Source organism: Trachemys scripta, chromosome 5 (genome assembly GCF_013100865.1).
Source record: "Trachemys scripta elegans isolate TJP31775 chromosome 5, CAS_Tse_1.0, whole genome shotgun sequence".
NCBI lineage: Eukaryota > Metazoa > Chordata > Testudines > Emydidae > Trachemys > Trachemys scripta.
The window spans coordinates 26,146,843-26,164,367 of NC_048302.1; the positions used below are offsets into that span (position 1 = coordinate 26,146,843).

Sequence of the window (17,525 nt, forward strand, 5' to 3'; positions counted from 1 at the left end):
CATTTACCTTCCTCCCTTTAGTAAATCCGGCTCTGATACCTCACACTTAACGGCACGTTTTCCAAAATAAAATCCAATACTGTATATTTCTACCTAGGGAAGGGTACACTGGGGTGGAGAGCTTTTAAGTTAGAACTATTCCTAAGTATAAGATTTACTAGATACAGGGTGAATATTTAGATGACAAAGCACCTTTAGTAGAAAGCTCAATGAACCATCTATGACAGTTTATGGTCAAATTAGCATTAAACAGCATCCATCTTGAATATAAATAAAGGAATCAAAGGAGCAGCAAACTAATAAGCAGACCTGAATAACTGAGCAGAGAAATTGAATATGAAGCAGCATGTACTATAATAAAACATTGTCAACGGAATGACAATTTAAATGCAACTAGTTCCACAAAAGAGGGCTATTAGACCCCCCCCCCTTAACATTTGTCCTATAAAATCAAATTACAAATGTGTAGTCACACTACAGTCCTGCACAAATGTGAGGGGATAGTCCTCCCCACTTAAGACAGACATCGCCCCTACTTAGTGACATTACAGGTAGATTGTCACTACATTGACAGTTCATAATTTCATTAGAGATGTGTCTGCTCTGTTAAAGGTACATTAGTTTTTATTGCCATAACACTAAAATAAATCAAGCTATGTCCAGACATTATTGATTTTAATACAAGTAGTAATTCTATAATTTCCATTTAAGAGGATAATGGTCCAGATTATGAAGACGACCCCATTTCTTGTAAATTATGTAGAGTTTGAGTTCACCCTAACTAGTGCTATACTGGTGAAATGCGAGTGTAGGTAAGCATTGTTCCCCATTCTAATAGCATTTTGCCAGGAGGCAGATTTCAGTCTTAATGTAATGAGTTCCACAATGAGACGAAAATGCAGAGAACCCTTAGTGAGAATGTGAAACAAACTGCAGAATAAGTTTGCCTCATTTTCAATTTTCTTACCAAGACCACATACATAGCTCTGCAGGATCTTCACATACCATTTAATAAAGGCTAAGAATTTAAGAGACTAGTCTAACTGCACACCACTCATTAACCTTAAGGTATTGCTGTATTTTGGGAATGATGAAAAGAAGTCTGTTAGGAAGTACTCCTTTAAATGGTTGTACAACTTTATATACTAGCCGCCTCTAAGATTTTCTCTCCCTGGCCCTATGAAGTCAGTTCAACCTCCAGCACCCCTGCCCATCTGCATCAATTGCCCCAGCCAGAAGGAAATGTCATTGGTATGGAAGACATGATAGCAGATTGTTACATTTTATCCCCTTATACCATTTTTCTTTAAATGGGTTTTATTGATACTTCTCATACAGTAGCTACATGATTTTACATAGAATCATTCACTTCAGTGCTTGAGACGCACAACATGGCCTAATAGATAGGTCTCCAGAGTCCCACTGATTCTAGAACACCAGTCCCACTCTGGTGTTCTAGAATCTATTCTTGGCTCTGCACTGGCCTGTTGAGTGGCTGTGGACAAGTTCCCCACCCCAATCTGTAAAATGTGGAGAATACCACCATCCTCTGGTAATGTGCTCTGAGATCTACTGATGAAAAGTGCTATACCAGAGGTAGGTATGTTGCTGTAGCTGCCACCTGAATCCAGATGGCTTTTGCCCTGCGTCCCTTGCAACTTTTCCCTTGAATTCTGTGTACGCTGACCAAGAAGCTGCACAACACACTATGATCAGTTAGACTGACCATTTTAAGAAAAACAATAGCCAAATCAGTGTAATTCCACTTTGGAAGATGGTGCTATCTATCAGATTTATTAAAAATGTTTAATAACCATAGTAATAAACTATAGTTCCAGATTAGTCTCTCTTGGAAGACACACTACAATTGAAGCCACAGTAGAGACTGCCTTGTCACAAGTACAAATATTTGCTGTAAAGATGGAGGAAATAAAAAGGACAAATCTAGTTGTCTAAAAGACAATTAACTGTACACATTTTATTTACAGTTTTGTACACTGTCTTAATATGAATGGGACTGCTTGTCTACTTGAGCCATTTTTAACCAAAGAATATAACCTAAGTAATACAAAGTGTTAAAATACAGCATAAGATACAAAAACAGACATACTATTTCTAGTAAGGAATGTAAATTATGGTGTTACATTTAAAAAAATCCACAATTATGTTTAGGAAATCACACAAACATAGATCACTGATTTGACTGAAATGCATAAGTCTGTAGCAAAGCTTTGATGTTACAAAAAACAAAAAGTTACCAAAGAATGCACAAAATTAATGTTTATTCCACCTTTGTCATATTCCCAGATCCTTCACCAATGTTACATGAGCAAGAACAACTGAAATCAGAGTATCACTAATGTTATCAATTAGGGAAACAAATAAATTAAGTCTAGCAGCCATCAGCATAGGTTACAGCAAAGACAATGCTGTATTAAGAAAATTGCTAGAAAATTCTATGCACCATACTTTTTTTCCAAACCAGCAAAATATGTTACTGCATACAATGCAAATATAAAACAGAAGTAAATTTTTCTGTAAGGTATAGAGATGCATTTTCTTTTCTGAATATTGTGGATAAACAAATGTTTTTGTAATAGTAATGTCCTACTAAGCTATTACAGAGTGGGCCAGGAAAACCTTTATGAATTCTGGGGGTAATGTGTACTGAAATCCTTTGATTGAATAATGGTTACTTCAGCCAAAATAGAAAAAAAAAAAAAAAATTGAACACAGAAGTACAAGACAAAGGCGAATGAGACTTCTCACAAATCTTAGCAACATTTAGATGGAAATCAAATTTAAACGCAGTCCACTCTGCTTTTGAAGAGGCTTTGGTTCAGCTCCCAAATCTCGATTGCTTGACGCAGTCTCCTATGAAAGAATATGCAGAAGGTGTCTTCTTAAACAACAAACCTATTTTTAGTGGTGGAGCCGCTCTTAGTAGCTGTGTCTGCATGGGACTGATAGCCAAGCACTATCTTTGGAGGAAGTCCTAATCTTTCCTTGTATACTCTCCTGAAGAAACAAAAAGACAAAAAACACCGAAAGTTTTTAAGTAACTCTCTTTAGAAGGGGATAGTATATCAAGTTATTTCCTTTCAGACCTGCTAACATCTTAATGCACAAAGACAAATTTCTATTTAGAAAACAATTCTGCTTAAATATTTCTGTACATATGTATACTTTTTAAAACAATATCCTGATTTTGTACAAAGTTCAACTGCTCCTGCTACTTCTATTTCTCATTTCAAGTCTAAATTATATAATTTATTGCAGAGATAAGTTATCTTCGCCAGGATAAGGAGGACTTGGAAAAATAAGCAGCAGGCCCAGATACATTTCAGAGATCAAAGATCCACCCTATCATGCTGATATACTGGCAAAAATATACATAAACAGTTTTTTTTTTTTAAGTTTAAGATTACCATGAAGCATGCATCAGAATTTCTTTTACTAGTTTCAGAATGGGTAGATGATATCATCTGAAATTAATGAAAATATTGAACAAAATGTGATCAAAAGCTCAAGAAATAAATTGTATCAACTTAGTCACTGCCACAGGAACTTTATGTATTTTCCTTTGAACAGTTTTCTAAAAGCTATAATGTTATGGCAAAACTAGCCAATGAGCCCACTGACAACAGTTTTGGGGGCACAAGGGAAGACATTGATCCTAGAACTTTGGTTCAGTTCTAGCTAAGAGGGACGACTACTACCTAAATACACTCTCCTAAATGTTCCTTGATAGGAAGTATCCAATTCAAATACTAATTGCCTTTAACTTGTGAGCTCTGACCAGATCATAGAACAAAGTGATAGAACTGCAGGCTATTATTAGAAACTATATGAAATTCTATTGGTACAAATTGCAACTTCAACTGATATTTAGAGTAAGTGATTAATGGAATATAACTAGACAATTTTATTCTGACTTCTTTAAACTTGAGAGTTAAATACATTTTCAGTGGCAGCAATACGTTAGACTGTTACTGGATGGGAAATACAGGCAATATAAATGAAGTCACGTAAAATCATTGGGGTACTTTGTGCCATCTTCACTGCTACCTTGTGGCTAGTTTTCCATTTTGGTGATCTTAAACATTTTTAAGTTTAACTTAGGCCCTGTCTACCCTGGCAAGTTTCTGTGCAGTAAAGCAGCTTTCTGCATTGTAACTTCGAGGTGTACACACTGCGAAGCAACTTAGTGTGCAGAAACTGCGCAGTTGCAGCACTGCTAAAAAAACAAAACCCCCAAAACAAACCACCCTGACAAGAGGCATACAGCGCCCCAGTGCCAGTGCAGACACCCTGGTCGATTACAACACTGACTAGCTTCCGGGAGGTGTCCCACACTGCCTGTTCTTGCCTCTCGTCGTCAGTTTGACCTCTACTGCCCTGCTCTCAGGTGACCAACCGTCATACCCACCCTATAAATTCCTTTGGAATTTTGAAAGTCCACTTCCTGTTTGCTTGGTGATGCATGCAGTGGTTTCAGCACATCTTTCCAGGTGGACATGCCTGCTCCACACACCAGGCGATCCCCCACCTAGAGCAATACCAAGCTGCTGGACTTCCTCAGCATTTGGGAAGAGGAGGTGGTCCAGTCCCAGCTGCGCTCCAGCTGTAGGAATTATGCCGCCTACAGACAGATTTCACGATGCATGACAGAAAGGGGCCATGACCGGGACACACTGCAGTGCAGGGTCAAAGTGAAGGAGCTGTGGAATGCCTACCACAAGGCATGGGAAGCAAACAAGCAGCCGATTCTACGAAGTGCGGGATGCGATACTTGTTGGCGACCCCACCTCCACTGTGAAGGCCACTGTGGATACTTCGGTGGCTCGTGTGCCAGTCGAGAGTGAACCGAGCCAGGAGGAGAAAATTTTGGACGAGGATGTGGAGGGGGACCCAGAGGCAGAGGAGGACTCGGAGGTCAGAGATGCATGCAGCCAGGAGGTCTTTTCTACCCCTGGAGGAGGCTAGCCAGTCACAGCTGTTGGATCTTGGCGAAGCTCAAACAGGAGAGGAGGCCCTTGGTAAGTGGATTTGATTTTGGAAATTGCTGAAGCGAGTTGTTGGGGGCAGTAGGGTTGCAGAAAGCAGGCTTGTGTCTGTATGATGCGCGTACCACCACATGCCTAGTCTGAGCGGCGGAACAGGCTGTTGATTTACTCCCTCACTTCACAGGTATCTCCCTCAGAGATTTCCAGGAAACTCTCATGGAGATTCTGGGCAATCCTCTGCTGCAAGTTCTTTGGCAGAGGTGCTTTTTTTCTTGCCCCATTAACTGTAACTTTCCCGAGCCACTCTGCCATCACTGGGTGTGGTGGCGCATTGCTGCACACAGGTGAGCCGCATAGGGGCCAGGGCGAAAACCACAGGCTTGGAGAAGACCCTCCCTTGATTCCCTGCTCACCCTCAGCCACGAGATATCTTCCATAATGAACACAGCCTGAAGAAAATATGGGGTCAGGAATGATTACCAGCCCTCTCTGCCACAGTGCTGGCTCTCCCCAGTGTACCATAGGGTCCGGGAACATGGATTTACCCTGCCTCTGCGCTACTCACCATTTTGGTGGTCTTGTGACTCATGTGTGCTTGCCTGGGGTCAGCCAGTTAGTGGCAGGTGTGTTTTAAATCACTTAATCAGTGTTCTGTGTGTTGCAAACACTGTTTCTGTAAAATATTGAGTTTTAGCTTCACAGAGTTGACCTTGGGAATCCAGCCTCCCTCTGTTATTATTGCCGGCTGAACAGCTGTGCAGAATTAGAAAGCAGCCAAGAACCAAGGAGGACTTTCTGCTTGATGTTATGATGCACTCTGCGGCTGAAAAACAGGAACTGAAGGAGTGGCGGGACAGCGAGAAGAGGGACTGAAAGGAGAACGCGGCACGCCAGAATGAAGCCACGGAGCAGCTCTTAAACTTTATGGCACGCCAGGCGATACTAGCACTGCAAACTGATCAGCTCCATGCCTGCCCTCCCCTGCAGCTGCTGTCGCAAAACTCTTTCCCATGTGCCCCCAGACACCGCCAACACACACTTATCAACTTCCTGGCTCCAGTCTGTACCCATGGCATTCCACTCCTCCCCCGTCACAGTCCAGCACTGCGGACTCCTACTACCACTGCACTCAACACACATCCCCCAGCAGTTTGGTCCCGCTGAAGTACAGTGCTCGCTGCACTGTACTCCAAAGGAGAATGCTGACATTATTCCTGGACATACACAAATCTTTAACCGTCCCGAGACCCCACCTCCTCCTGGGACCTTCCCTTCCCCCAACACCTTCAGTGCTGATGTGGTTTTTTTTGTTTGACTCTCTTCTCCGGTTGTTGGTTTTAAATAAAAGAATTGTGTTGGTTTGAAAGCAATTTTTATTCTATTAATTGAAAGCAAACAGAGCCTTGCAAAGCAACAATTATCTTAAACCTTCATATTGCATCGTCTGCACCAATCACAATCACTAGCATTACAAGCACTCAGTAACGACTCCTGAGCATAGCAACAAATATTAGTGGTTTTCAGCTTCAAATTGCTGCCTCAAGGCATCCCTGATCCTTATGGCTCTGCGCTGCACCCCTCTAATAGCCCTTGTCTCTGGCTGTTCAAATTCAGCCTCCAGGTGCTGAGCATCAGCGGTCCATCCCTGAGTGAAGCTTTCACCCTTCCCTTCACAAATATGGAGCATACACACGGCTATAAGCATAGGAATACTGTCAACGGCCAGGTCCAGCTTCCCATAGAGGCAGCGCCAGTGGGCTTTTAAACGGCCAAAAGCACACTCAACAGTCATTCTGCACTTGTTTAGCCTGTTGCTGCTATCTAAGTGCCCCATGTGTGGCTTCATAAGTCACAGCATTAAGGGGTAAGCGGGGTCTCCCAGGATCACAATGGGCATTTTGATTTCCCTACGTGATCTTCTGGTCCGGAAAGAAAGTCCCTGCTTGCAGCTTCCTGAACAGGCCAGTGTTCTGAAAGATGCGTGCATCATGCACCTTTCTGGACCAGCCTGTGTTAATGTCTGTGAAATGCCCACGGTGATTTGTGCAAAGCCATCCAATGTCACACACACATTGCCCAGAGTCATGGTCTTTCTGAGCAGGGTGCAATTAACGGCCCTTCACACTTCCGTCAACATGAGTCCAATGGTTGACTTTCCCACTCCGAACTGGTTAGCGACCAACAGGTACCAGTCTGGAGTAGCCAGCTTCCACAATGCAATCGCCACGCACTTCTCCAACAGCAGAGCAGCTCTCATTCTCACGTCCTTGCGCCACAGGGTTGGGGCGAGCTCACCACACAGTCCCATGAATGTGGCTTTCCTCATGCGAAAGTTCTGCAGCCACTGCTCGTTATCCCAGATGTGCATGACTATGTGATCCCACCACTCAGTGCTCGTTTCCCGATCCCAAAAGCGGCGATCCACTGTGGTCAGCACCTCCGTGAATGCCACAAGCAACCTCGTGTTGTAGATAATATGCATGGTGAGATCAATTTGGCACTCCTCTTGCCCTCATAGTTTAAGGAATAACTCCACTGCCACTTGTGACATGTTAGTCAGAGCGAGCAGCATAGCGATCAACAGTTCGGGATCCATTCCTGCAACCTGAAGAGGCAGAGCATGCAGTACATAAACCATTGAAAGATGGCACCAAATGTGGACAGAAGCACAGGGATTGCTGGGATGCGAAGCAATGCATCACGGGGCATTGGGACAGGACCCAGGATGCCCCATGGCCCCCTCCACTGTGGCAGAAGAGGAAAAGATGCTCTGTGGGATAGCTGCCCAGAGCGCACTGCTCCGAATACTGCTGCAAGTGCCGCAAGTGTGAACATGCTATTGCGCAGGCAGCTGATAGTGTGAAGACAACAATGGTTTCCCTTCAGTGCTCTCTGAGTGGTGCTGTAACTGTCGGTGCTGTAACTCTGCTAGTGTAGACATACCCTTAGTGTTGTTAATACCATTCTGATGCATACTTGGGATGGTGTCCTGGAGTACCAAAACATCTGTACCAAAGTTCACTAACTCACTGTGTCTATCACTGAAGACTTGCCCCCAACATTAATGAAAGAGATGGCATAGTAGTGAAGTGACTGCTACATGTAAGGCAGATCTCACTGGACTTAATATGGTAAACTGTTCTGCTGGTCACAGAACAGGCAGTCAGAATGCAAAACTGACCATAAGTCAACATGCACCATTTGTAGTTATAAAAATCTAGCCAAGAAAAAAACTGCTTGTCCATCAAGGCAACAAACGTAGACCACGGAAATATTCAAGTAGCCTCATTTATTTTGACTTCAACAACAAAAGAGTCAGTTCTGTTATTCTAAGATCATCACTCCATTTGAATTTTCTTGAGTCCACTAAAGAAAAAAAGAGTATCTAACCAGGCTGGAAAGATATGCAATTTCCTTTTCTGGAAATACTGCAATTAGTTTTCTTTCAGAAGAGAAGACAATTTTAATCAAGTCTAGTTTTTTTTAAGCTGACCAGTAATACAAACAATTTGTACTTTAAATTTAAACTGCAAGAAGTTAAGAATTCCACCAATATTTGCTAATAAGATGAGGCAACATTCAGCACATTACCTAAAAGTCAACTCTGAGCTCCAGGATATTTATTCCTGCCATGATTTTAGCTCCCAGCCTGCTGTTATGTCCCTTGCCCAGAATGATGCAAGGTAGATGACATTACTGAAACACACAGCTAGCTACTCTTTTGAGGTTATGTAAAAGGGTGAGAGGATGAGAAAGCAGCTTTAAAGTAATAGAATACATACAGTTTTTCAGAGAGTGTTTTTTAAAAAAAAGCACACACCCCCACCAGACATAATCAGATAGGTTTATACTTGTTTTATTGAAAGTGATCCTTAGATAACCGGCTTCAATACAGGCTTACTCCATGCTCTGTGATGGCCGGGACATCATCAGCCTAGTGCATGCTGGTGTATTGCAGTGGAGCTTGAGTTAGCTAGCTACAATGCCCCACTCAGAAGAGCCAATGAAGCTTTCACCATGGATCTGCTTCCCATGTATTCGTGTTTTATTTCCAAAAGGTACAAGGAGGGACACTCAAGTAGTTCAGACAACCTACTGTAGGTCTATCCTTCAAATCCAGGCAAGATTCAGTCTGTAAGTGCATGTGACAATGTGTGCATAACTTATTTTGTACTTTAAAAAAAAGAAACTTAAGACATTTATCAGTAGGCCATACTACAGAAGACTTTCCTTTTCCCCAAAAATACATTTTCCAGAGTGTACCCACTGATCTCAAAATGAAGAAGATCAGCATTAGCATGATATCTGACTGAATTACCCAAATTTAAAAGGTATTTAGTATTAAAGAATACAGTCATGTGTATCAAGTCTAAGGCACTGAATAGCAAACATAACTTACCCTATATGCGTAACAGCATCCCTGTTTTCACATTCAGTTGTCCATATTGCTATTTTATCACCCTTAGCTCTAACATTAACAACAGCTCCACATACATCATCGCTGTAGTCATCAAAGGACTCCCCGATAAGGCACAGCAGCTACAAAATAAAGACCAACTATTAAAGGGAGGTAAACAACCTGAAATAAAATTGTGTTTTATAGTGGAATCTTCCATTTTTATAAAGCAGTTTTATATTAGACATTATTGTACTAAATTTTTGGTGTACTGAAAACCTCTTACACATGGAGACAAACCATTTCCATTCTGAATAATCAAAACACTAAATATCAATGACTAAATGTATGTTAAAATTAGCGTAAGAAAGGTTTAGTTGCATAGCAGTGGAGTTCCTTTATTTCTTTTTAGGTGGGATGTTTTGTTTGAGGTTTTCCATCTATCTACAGGCTTCATAGCTGAAACCTTTATAGTACAATCTCTTTCATTAAAAGATGTTCTCTCCTCTGCCAAGCCCTCCACACATGCCACAGTCATGCCCTCCATCTCCTCCCAAATCTCCAGAACTGTTTCTCTACATAGCCTGTCATCTTGAAATTCCCATCATCCTCCCAAATGCTCTTTCTGCTTCTTCTCTATACATCTTTTCAGGTATTTGGAGGATCCCTTTTGCGCCATGCAGCCCCACCAACTATACATTTTAGAAGTGTTTTGGCTGAGGATTCATGTGCGGTTGCTACGGAGATATGCAACATATATTCTTTCCCCAGGGGCTGAGCGTACCACCTTTGCTGCACACTCAGCTTCAATGCATGAGGAGCAATGGATCAAGCTTGGATCAAACTCCAAGGCACTGCAAACAGCTTACTGCGCCAACCTATGTTGTGACTGTACCCTGAAACACGAGTGCACATGATAATGCTCCCTGTGCACAATATTTACACAAATGCAGGTACTGCACAGAGATGTTTACTTGCTATGATGGACCAACGTGGAGACCCCTCAGAGTTGGAATGGAAAGGTTAAATCTCTTCTCTTGGCGTAGGAAGAGGAAGCTGCTAGTAATGAATATAAAATCAGAAGCTAGGAATTGTAGAAAACTAATAAGAAGCAAAGGGACATAAGAAAAAAAATCTATGACCAGCAGAGTTAAGGACAATAAAGAGTTTCCTTTAGTACACTAGGAACAAAGAATCCTGACAATGGTATTGGTCCTTTACTAGATGGAAATGGTACAATTATCAATAATAATGTAGAAAAGACAGAAGTGTTTAATATTTCTGTTCTGTATTGGGGGGGAGGAGGGAGAACAGATGAAGTAATCTCATGATATGGGATAAGGCTTTCCACTAGGATCCCTGGAAGATGTTAAAACAGCTACTAAAATTAGACATTTTAAATCAGCGATAAGTAACTCAGAGGACAGGTCACTGATTTAGACTGATCTGGATTGTTTGGTAAGCTGGGCTCAAGCAAACAATATGAACTTTAATATTGCTAAATGTAAACGTGTACATCTAGGAACAAAAAAGTAGGCCATACTTACAGGATGGGGGACTCTCTCTGAAACAGACACTGAAAAAGATTTGGTGGTCATGGTGGATAATCAACTAAACATGAGCTCTTAGTGAGATGCTATGGCCAAAAGGGCTGAAGCTATCCTTGGATGTTTAAATATGAGAATGAAGGAGTAGAGAGGTTATTTCACCTCTGTATTTGGCACTGAAGCAGCCACTGCTGGAATACTACGTCTAGTTCTGCCATAATTAAAAAAGGGCAATGAAAAATTGGAGAGAGTTCAGAGAAGAGCCACAAGAATGATTAAAGGATTAGAAAACATGCTTTATAGTTACAGAATCAAGGAGCTCAATATATTTAGCTCAACAAAAAGAAGGTTAAGGGGTGACTTGGTTACAGACTGTAAGTACATACATGGGGAACAAATGTTTAATAATGGGCTCTTCAATCTAGCATAGAAAGGTATAACATGACCCAATGGCTGGAAGTTAAAGCTAGCCAAGTTCAGACTGGAAATAATGCATACATTTTTAACAGTGAGCACAATTAACTATTGAAACAATTTACTAATAGTCATGGTTATTCTCCTTCATTGAGAATTTTAAAATCAAGATTGGATGTTTTTCTGAAAGGTAAATTCTAGGAATTATTTTGGGGGAAGTTCTATGGCCTGTGTTATATTACAAAATGGGCTGGAGAAGTTCATCTGTGCAGATGAACGTAGCCCATCAATGGAAGTTTGTTTGCTTCATTTGCATCTTAGACATTATGTACTGATCATTATCTTGAATAAAAAATTTCAAAATCACTCAAAAGTTTTAGACTTAAAAACACTGTTCAAAGCAGTGTGAGAACTAAACCAATTCTTAAAGATTAATTGGCAACTGCAACGGAAATCTAATGGCCATAACGTGCTAGTAAATAAATCAAACATAACCCCCCCACACACACATTTTATAGAAGCTGCACACAACTGCAAAGGGAACACATTATATTCACTTGAGTAGTAGAAGCTCTAAACTTTTAGGCTCATGCCACACAAAACATCTGAAGTATTATTTAACCAACAGCATGGTCTCTTAGTATTTGGCCATAAAATGCTACCAAGGACAGATAAGATGTGACAAGTATACTATTTATAGACATGTTATTTCTATTAGACAAGGGAAAAAATTAAATGCTGTTGTATCTCTATCTTAAGTAAAATAGTTTGTAGTTTTATTCCAAACTTGGCCAACCTAACAGAAGTTTGTGTAATATGTTGACAAATCAAGAGGACAGAAGGAAAAGGAAAGGGTTCTGATTTTGTTTTGATTGACCTAGTTGTGAAAAAATATTGAAACGATTAATGGAGCTGCTCCCTGATGTGTGACTGCATAATCATGCGTCTATCTTCCTGTGTGCTTAGGACATGTGCAATCAGTTACAAGCAACTGAACAGTTCACTTTCCTAATCTTTGTTTTCATGTTGAAACAGAAAAATTAAATTTTCTGTTTATAAAATGTATGAAAGCAATGCCATGTTGCTTGGATTTTTCATAATGTTTAGGTAGCAGAGAAGTAAAACAAGTGTCGTTTAGGTTGATCAGGATGGTGTGATTACATTACATCGAGAAACAGTATACTTAAAATATTTACAGTATACAGTAAAAATTAAAATTAATTAATTACCTCCCTGTAGTTTTTAAACTACAACTCTTGGGACTTGAAAGTTCTCTTATGCAATATTTATTATGGCGTATGAGAAATAGCAATTAGTCTGAAGATACTCATCTTGTGACTCTGCAACTGTATTACGTCTTTGGGACACATCACAAGGCTCTTATGGTGCCCATGGATCTGATATATGCAACACCCTCTCCACCAACACTCTGAGTTTCACTCAAAGTTTCATGTGAAATGGAGTATATGCACCAAAGCCACTTGGATCGTTTCGTGTCCTTCCAGGCAGAAAGAAGAAGTGACAGCAACAGATTCTGGGGTGCAGCGAGGCTGCCTTGTGTCAGCAGCAGTATCACACCCTAAAGCGGAAGTAGTCAATAGGCAGACTGTGGGCCAAATCCAGACCACCAGAGGCTTTTGAATGGACTGTGAACTTTTTATTTACTTATCATTGTTATTTTTGTATTATTTTCTCTGGAGTCTGGACTTTGATCAAAAAATCTGGACCTTGACAAAAAATAATTGATTGCCCCCTCTAAAGCCAAAGCTGGTCACCAGATCCCAGTGTAGGACAGTCCAGCAGAAGAGCTGGTATAACAATTCTTATGCAACCCCCTGCTTTGCTGCTGGCGTATAGCCAGGGCTCCCCTCTGGTCCATCTTATGCCAAGCAGCCATAGCATTCCTTGAGCTATAGGCAATCAGCATAATTTAGCCTTTAGATTGCCCTAAATTATACTGGACACTGGCTCCTCACCAAATTGCATTGTGCTCTCCTCAGCTGTGGCAGAAAATATGGGCCAATATTATATTTTCAATCACAAAATAATTCTGACATGTCACTTTGGTGTTGTATTAAGATTTACTGTTATATGATTGCTTATGCAGGGTGACAGTTTTGCAATGTATTAACCACAATTTAATATCAGGACATTCTGTCAAACACCTGACTCCACTAGATGCTGAAGAATCTATTCAGTTCTTAGGAGAAAGTAAACTTTAGCTTTTTCCATGTGATACATTTTGTGAACATACATACATTATCCTACGATTTTCTAGGAGTATTTGGCAGCTACAGCTTTTTGCATTTAATATTCTAAAATAGTCTACAAAACAACAGGAGAACCTGGAAAGAGGAAAATGGAATCTTGTGTAATGCACTAGACAATTGTACTATCCCAGCACCGTTTTTGAACGCATAATATTCAGTATCCACTACATGAAATGAAAGAAGGTAAGTATAAAGGGATCTTATTGACAATGCTTACGTCAATTCCACTGTATGTATGAACTACTAAGAAAATAAAATGTAAATAAAAAATAGATACTCTTAAACATAACGTTAGAGACAACATGCAAATAATTAAACTTCACCAGTAGCTGAAACGTATGACTAATACTCTACATCATTAGGGTAAGAGGGCTAATCAGTTGTGTGCAGAATTACTTCTATCAGGGGCATTGAACAGACAACTACCAGTTGGATTTTTAACAAACATTTGCAAGTCACCTTTAAACTAGGGCTGTCAATTAATTGCAGTTAACTCACACAATTAACTGTTAAACAATAAAATACCACTTGAATTTTATTAAATATTTTTTGGGGGGGATGTTTTTCTACATTTTCAAATATATTGATTTCAGTTACACAGTATACAAAGTTGACAGTGCTCACATTATTTTTCATTACAAACATCTGCACTGTAAAAATGGCAAACAAAAGAAATAGTATTTTTCAATTCACCTCACATAATACTGCACTCTCTTTAACGTGTAAGTGCAAATCACAAATGTAGATTTTTTTTTGGTTACATAACTGCACTCAAAAACAAGATAATGTAAAACTTTAGAGCCTACACGTCCATTCAGTCCTACTTCTTGTTCAGCCAGTCGCTAAGACAAACAAGTTTGTTTACATTTACAGGAGATAATGCTGCCCACCTTCTTATTTACAACAACATCTGAAAGTGAGAACAGGTGTTCGCATGGCACTTTTGTGGCTAGCATTGCAAGGTATCTACATGCCAGTTATGCTAAAAATTCATATGCCCCTTTATGCTTCGGCCACCATTCCAGAAGACATGCTTCCATGTTGATGATGCTCGTTAAAAAATAATGCATTAATTAAATTTGTGACTGAACTCCTTGGAGGAGAATTGTATGTTTCATACTTTGTTTTACCCACATTATGCCACATATTTCATGTTATAGCAGTCTCAGATGATGACCCAGCACACGCTGCTCATTTTAAGAACACTTTCACTGCAGATTTGACAAAACACAAAGATGATACCAATGTGAGATTTCTACAGAATGCCTGTTCTCACCTTTCAGGTGATATTGTAAACAAGAAGCAGGCAGCATTATCTCCTGCAAATGTGCACCAACTTGTTTGTCTGAGTGATTGGCTGAACAAGACGTAGCACTGAGTGGACCAGTAGGCTCCAAAGTTTCACATTGTTTTATTTTTGAATGCAGGTTTTTTGTACACAACTCTACATTTGTAAGTTTAAATTTCATGATAAAGAGATTGCACTATAGTACGCTCATTAGGTGAATTGAAAAACTTTTTTTTTACAGTGCAAATATTTGTAATAAAAAAGGAAGTGAGAACTGTACACTTTGTATTCTGTGTTGTAACTGAAATCAATACATTTGAAAATGTAGAAAATATCCAAAACACTTTAAATAAATGGCATTCTATTATTGTTTAACACTGCTATTAATTTTTTTAATCGCTTGACAGCCCTACTTTAAATGTAATATGTAGCCTAATATTTGTATGCTTGTCTTACTTCAAATGATATGTCTGAGCATCATTAGGGTACCTCGTGTTTCACGACAATCTATTTTTGTAAGGAAAAAGTCATGAAAGATTTTAGTATTGCCAAATAGAAAAGCCCTTTGTAGTTAGATATTCAATGTAAGAATCTTAAGTTATAATATGCAATGTCAGAGAGCTTACTGTCTCTAGCCAGAAGCGATCAAGATCATTTCGTCTCTGCTGTTTAGTTAGTGTAATTAGCCATCGTCCTCCTCGCTTATTTTTCTCATCTTCCCACATAGGTTCAATCCCATCCTACAAAATGTACAGTAAGACAGTAAATGGCAAAATATCTCATTTGTATTTTATTATACAACATAAAAGGGGAAGTAACATTTAAATCTCAACACAAGAACAGAATTTACAGTTTAAGAATAGTAATGATTTTTCCCCACAGAGTACCTTATTCTAGGGTAGGAACACTGAATACTAAGAGCAACACCAGTCTCAAGCTAAATAGTAAGGGAGAAATTTAGGAACTAAAAATTTAATATTTCTCAGACAGCTGAATTCTTATTTGTATAGCAAAGTCACGAATAAGTAACTTGAAGTCTGCTACAGAATGCTCTATGTAAACTGGTTCAAATACAGCCCAGGTGAGACATTTGTTTAGTCCTGTATGAAACTGGGCAACATAACCAGTAATTAAAACAAGGGGGTATGCCTACACTGCAAGCTAAAACCTGTGGCACTGAGTTTCAGATCCAGGTCAACTGACTACAGCTTGCAGGGGTGGGGGTGGGCTACAGAGCTAAAAATAGTAGTGTATATATTTGGGTTTGGACTGGAGTCTAGACTCTGAAACCTGGCAAAGAAAGAGGCTACTGTGACCAGCCCCCAGCCCAAGGAGGAACATGCACACAGTTATTTTTAGCCCCACAGTCCAAGCCTGAGTCAACTGACCCCCAAGATCTCAGACTTACTACCACAGCCTTTTCTTTTTACCAAGGACTCCTGAGTTATAGTCTTCAGTTTGACCACCAAGATTGTGTGATTTTGGCCAGGTTACTGAATCTTTGTGCTACGGTTTACTCAGGTGCGAAGTGGGAAAGTTGCTTACAGTCAAAGAGTGACTTAGTCAAAGTGGCATCATGGCACTCACTGTTTACTGCCTCAATGAATTCCAGAGCAAAATATGCAGGGTTTACAAATTTTTTTAAAACTGCTATCCTTTCAAAAAAAGTCAACCTATCATTTAAAAGGAAAACTGTGTTTTCTGATTCACGCATTGCCAGCAATGAAGGCTTTGCAATAGAAACTTACTTAACACTTGCTGCACTAGTCAGAAAAGAACCCAGCTCCCACTCCCATAGTGCTGTTAACATTGCAGTGTTTGATACTATTGAAGATATTCTTTTATATAAGTTTTCAGAGAAGAGCTACAATTAAATATCTGTGCTTCACAGAACTTTGGATGAAAGTGGAAAGGTAGTTAATGATGTTAGGTCACTTTCCCACGTTTGGCACTCTTATTGGTAGCCACAGAGAGATTAAACTACTTCATTGCCCTGAGAAACAATTCCTCTAGGTCAAGATATAAGGCCACTGGCAGGATTACCTGGGAAAACTTATAAAGCTGTTGCCAATGATGTGCCTGTTGCCAGCAAGCATGAAAACCTCTATAAAACTTGCTTTGTTTGATAACTTTCATAAACACTACGTTCACTTAAAACACGGGAAGTTTTATTATGTATAAAGTACTAGTTAAACAGTCATGTGACCCCCTTTGTTGCATCCCAAAAAAAAAATCACATGATATAAAGTAATGAATGGAAGATCTTTTGCACTATTAAAAACAACTTTGAAACGTGATCATATCAAGTACTTGGGCTCATATCTTGTAAAATTCTTACAATGCAGGCACAAACAAGATACAGGGTGATGAAAACCAATGCATCAGTAGGGTCATGGGACTGAATTTTCAAAGCAACTAGTGATTCTGAGTGCCCAACTTTAGTCATTTTCAAAGAGTCTGATTTTTCAGAGGGCAGGTGCTCAGCACTTTCTGAAAGTTAGGCCCCTTTAACACATCTCCACCAGCTAAGCTCCCAATATCACTAGTCACTTAAAAATTTTTGATCATGGTATCTTTACTTATTCAAGAAAACAGTTATATAAG

At 39.8% G+C, this 17,525-nt stretch overlaps 1 protein-coding gene across 2 annotated transcripts in view; it reads right to left on the reverse strand.

The window, feature by feature from the left end:
* Positions 1–1,757: 1,757 nt before the first annotated feature.
* Positions 1,758–17,525, reverse strand: part of EIF4E (eukaryotic translation initiation factor 4E) — a 42,994-nt gene continuing 27,226 nt past the window's right edge. For both annotated transcript variants that reach the window (XM_034771833.1, XM_034771832.1), the window contains exons 5-7: positions 15,548–15,661; positions 9,406–9,545; positions 1,758–3,018 (exon numbers count right to left, since the gene is read on the reverse strand). In XM_034771833.1, the coding sequence (XP_034627724.1) occupies positions 2,904–3,018; positions 9,406–9,545; positions 15,548–15,661 (369 nt within the window). In that variant the 3' untranslated portion in view covers positions 1,758–2,903. The remainder of the gene's footprint in view (positions 3,019–9,405; positions 9,546–15,547; positions 15,662–17,525) is intronic.